Here is a 4380-nt window from a genome sequence, read left to right as displayed (position 1 = left end):
TTGTTTCTTGCTTTCTGTCTCTCTGTCTCTCTCTCTCTGTCTGGCGAGCACACGTGCCCTATAACAAAAACCTCTAAAAATAAATAAATAAATAAATAAATAAATAAATAAATAAATAAGGAAGTAAAAAATGATGAAGCTGAAAATAAAATCTTTTAGTCCTAAGACAAGAATTTCAGGATTCTTAACAAAAAGTATAGTCAAGTCAAAATACAACAATATTACTCTTTGATTTAGCAGTAGTAGGGCTGTTAACACATTTTCAAATTTACGACTATGTTACAAAATATCCCTCAGTGGACTTTTGCAGAAAACATTACTCAGAACAGGCTATCCTATGTGAACCACCCCACCACACATGAATGTGGCCACATGCAAAGACAAGGGTTGAAAGTACCATCCCGATCCGCCATGCTGTCAAAGAAGAGCCAGGCCGAGTCGTCCTTCCCGTACTTCACAAAAGCAACGTAGTGGCTTGTTTCGATGCACAGAACAGCAAATAACTCCATCTTTTGGCAGGGGATGCAGCCGTGTCTCCAGTCCCAGTCGGGCAAATCTTTGGGAAGTGACACTGGGTTATATTTATGATTCAGCCTCTTGGGATGAAGATGGACCTAAAATGGACCGTGAAGAGAACGTCATTTCTGAGCTAAACTCAAGTTTCAAGTGAATGGACTCCACAGTACTCTTACTGAATACACTTCTTACAAATAGCAACCAGGTACTTCACAGATGTTTATCAAGTAAAAAGAAAAGGTATAAATGATGCCATCTCATGGTGAATTTCAAGTTAATTACAATTTTAAAAGACTTCAAAATCTGTAATCTGTTTTCAACTATGCATAGCTTCCTGTTCAACAGAGATCACCATTAGGACAGGGCACACTTACTTGGGTATTGCAGGTTTTACAAAACTGCTTGATTTTCCCTGCTGAGATGTCCGGGTCGTCGTAGCATTCTCGACATTCGTACATGGCAAGGCCTCCACATATCCGGCACTGCCTGGGAGCTGAAAGGCAGGAAGCACAAGGGGAGTTATGGGACCCTTAAAGTATGCCTTCTTTTATTACAGACTAAAGAGAAAAGTTACACTTTAAAAAGGATCACACTCATGGCTTTAGAAAAGTCTATCCCTCTCCCAGCCTCTTAAATTCTTGGGTGGATTTTCTTGGATTCAGAGTACCTTTAAGGATATTTTCTATGACCAAATAACAAATTCTTAAAAAATAACATGTTCTAGGGTTATAAAATATCTACTGATGAAATTCAAAAATACAAGACAGAAGAAAGAAGAAAACTGAAAACATCTACAATTTCAATGAATTACTGTCAATATTATTGTGAATTTTCTCCAATAATTTTACATCTGTATATTCATGTAGCTGCATGTGAATGTCTTTTTCTATATGCACACATACACACTGAGTTCTTCTTATAGGACATATCATGGGACTTACCTTTTCACTTAATATTACATCTTGACCATTTTCATGGTCTTCAAAAACATGAATATTAGTAACAGTAGTTTTATTGTACAGATACACAATTCATGTAACTACTCCCCTCTTGGTAACATTTAGCTAGTTTTTGACTTCTTAATCATATGACAATAAGTATATAAAATGTTCCTTTTCATTTCAGATTTTTTTTTTCCAAAACAAATTCTCGGAACTAAAACTACTAGCTTACTAGTTCTGGGCTCTTCAGATACGGAATTGTCTTTCAGAAGTATTGTATCAGCCGGACTTTAACTGACAACTGGTGAGAACGACCTGATGGACTATTTCTAGAAAACAAACTAAAACAGTCTTATACTTACTATCTTCAAGTAAATCTGTAATATTTAATTCCAGAGAAGGGAAAATTTTTTTGAATAGTTTAAAGTCTTTTCCAAATCGAGGCATCTGAATAATCAGACATGACGGTGCCTGAAAGAAAGATACATATTTTTAGAATTAAAGGACTCAAAAAGGCCCAACCACAATGGTGTGTGCTAAGACACTGTTTTTCCTGGGCTGAACACACACGAGACTGGATTTAATTCACAGCCCAAGCTGAAAGCCAGCCATGCACCTGTAATCCCACACCTTGGGAGGTTAAGGCAGGAGGATCATGCGTCTAAGACTGGCCTGGCCTGGACAACACAGCAAAACCTTGACTGGGGCCAGCAGATGGCATGACAGTTACATTGCTGGACTCCCGCCTGACTGACCACAGTGCAAGTACCAGACCTGGTGGCTTGAAACTCACACCAGGCACGTGTGCATGCATGTCCAGGATCCTTCTCCTAGAAGGGACTGTGGCGTGGCCATCCTCCTGGGGGGTGATTTCTCATTTTCTCTCTCACTGTCTCTGTCTCTCTCTCTCTCAAGCACACACACAGTAAGGCAAAAACCTCTAAAAAAAAAAAAAAAAGAAAAAAAAAACTCACAAAACCCTTAAAAAAAAAAAAAAAAGAAAAAAAAACTTGACTGAAAAAGAGCCAAGCATGGCAGTGCACACCTATGGACCCATCTTAAAAATAAAGAAAAGAAAAAATAAATGCTAAAAAAGTTTTCTCTATGAAACTGAAACAGCCATGATGTCAAACAAGCACTGATTTTTGCCATAATATTGGAGCCTGAAAACAGGACCCACAGGTGCACATGGGGCATAGCATGGACACAGTACCGACCAGCTACGAGTCTTCTAACAGTCCACGACCGTATGACAGGGACACCGAGAAGTCGGAGAGCTTGCCCATCTTGGGTCTCCACAATATAATGACTACCTAGCATGGTATTTTACTTCAGGTTCATATTTAATAAAGAAATTGTTTCTGTGAATGTAACATTGAAACCGTCAATACAGGAGGACACTATTGGTTATATTTTGTCAAATAAATAACCATGGCCACTGAGGTTTTACCAAAACATTCCTTCCAAAATGAATACAATAAAAGTAAACCACATGCGTGTACTACTAAGATCATGAAGACATTCAGGAGATGTAAAATAAAAAATAATGTGACATTAATTAATGAAATAATATAAGTGAATTTACTGATATTCTGTCTCTTAATAGAGGGGAAGAAGATGATGTTCTCTTTTGATATGGAAAATTTGCTTAGATAAATGATAATAATTTTAGAAAAGCATAAACTTTCCTTTTGCTGTAAGAGACTTACAGGTTTTCAAATTACAAACTGGCTTGGGCACCAAAAATCCAAAAAGTTCGATCTTAATTCTAATGTGTTTTCTATAAGGACAAAGTTGAAATAAGGCACATTTTATAAAACTTGTACTTCTTTTTGTGTTTGAGAGATTTTTGCTATAGGGCACCTGTTCTCACCAGAGAGACAGACAGAGAGAAAGAAATCAAGAAATCACCCTCCAGGGGGAATGGCCATTCTGCAATCCCTTCTCCTCCATTCTCTCAGGATCTTGGCCATGCACACACACACACACACACACACACCTGGTGTGAGTTTTAAGTCACCAGGTCCAGTACTCAAACTGTGGTCAACTACATGGGAGTCCAGCAACATAACCATTGTGTCATCTGCTAGTCCCAAAATGAGTATTTTCTTAATGGTTTGTATTTCCAACTATTCTCAGCTGGTTAAAAATCAACAGGTAGTGAATATACTAGTATAATCTTAAAAATTCTAAGAACTTTCATATAAATCATAATGAGTTACCACTAACCTCTGCAAATTTCAGGTTACTGTTGATAAAAGACCATTCCAACAACTGCTGAATTGTAGGAACTCCAACTTTCTCATTTTTTTCCATAAATATTTGATAGAAGTAACAATCTTGTACTTTTTGGCCCGCTGATCTAAAGTCATGCAGAAAAACATGTATGTAGTTTATTTATTAAATGCTTAAATCAAAATGTAACATTGTTCCAGTACTATTTAAGAATAGAAAAATCATGAAATTAATGGTGCAGTTTTGAATAGTCAGAACAACCAGGAGAAAAAGACGATTCAGATGAAATAATTACAGTTACTCACAAGACCTTGTAAATGATTTATTATTTCAGTTTTTATATCAAAAAGGTCTCTTAGTGATCGGAAAAAAGGATAATGAAATAAAATCCCCGGCTGAGAAGCACTGTGTGAGCAGTAATAACCAGAAGCTAAAATCACTTCATTCCATCTCACTGTCCAAATCTAGAAAGCAGCAAACTGCATGTGATGCTTGGAAAGTAAAATAATTTCTTCTCTGTCTCAATGGGACAGGCCTTTAGAAGACCTTCCAGCGGCCTGCCCCACAGCACAGTGGTTAAGCACTGTTTACTGGGAGCCTCCTCTCACATGGCCAGCGGCAGTCTGAATCCCGGACACCATGGCCTGAAAGACACCCAGGGCACATGGATGGAGAAATATAGGGAAAG

At 37.7% G+C, this 4380-nt stretch overlaps 1 protein-coding gene across 1 annotated transcript in view; it reads right to left on the bottom strand.

Annotated features, from left to right (window-relative positions):
• The window catches only part of CYLD (CYLD lysine 63 deubiquitinase), a 64524-nt gene that overhangs the window by 2707 nt on the left and 57437 nt on the right, over positions 1-4380 (bottom strand). Inside the window, 4 exon segments of the mRNA XM_006154791.3 lie at positions 398-614; positions 891-1009; positions 1820-1928; positions 3687-3819. Of these exon segments, the coding sequence (XP_006154853.1) occupies positions 398-614; positions 891-1009; positions 1820-1928; positions 3687-3819 (578 nt within the window).

This window comes from Tupaia chinensis, unplaced genomic scaffold (assembly GCF_000334495.1).
Source record: "Tupaia chinensis unplaced genomic scaffold, TupChi_1.0 Scaffold000422_1, whole genome shotgun sequence".
In the NCBI taxonomy this organism is placed as follows: domain Eukaryota; kingdom Metazoa; phylum Chordata; class Mammalia; order Scandentia; family Tupaiidae; genus Tupaia; species Tupaia belangeri.
The sequence above is the reverse complement of the archived record's forward strand: the minus strand, read 5'-3'. Positions and strand labels throughout refer to the sequence as shown.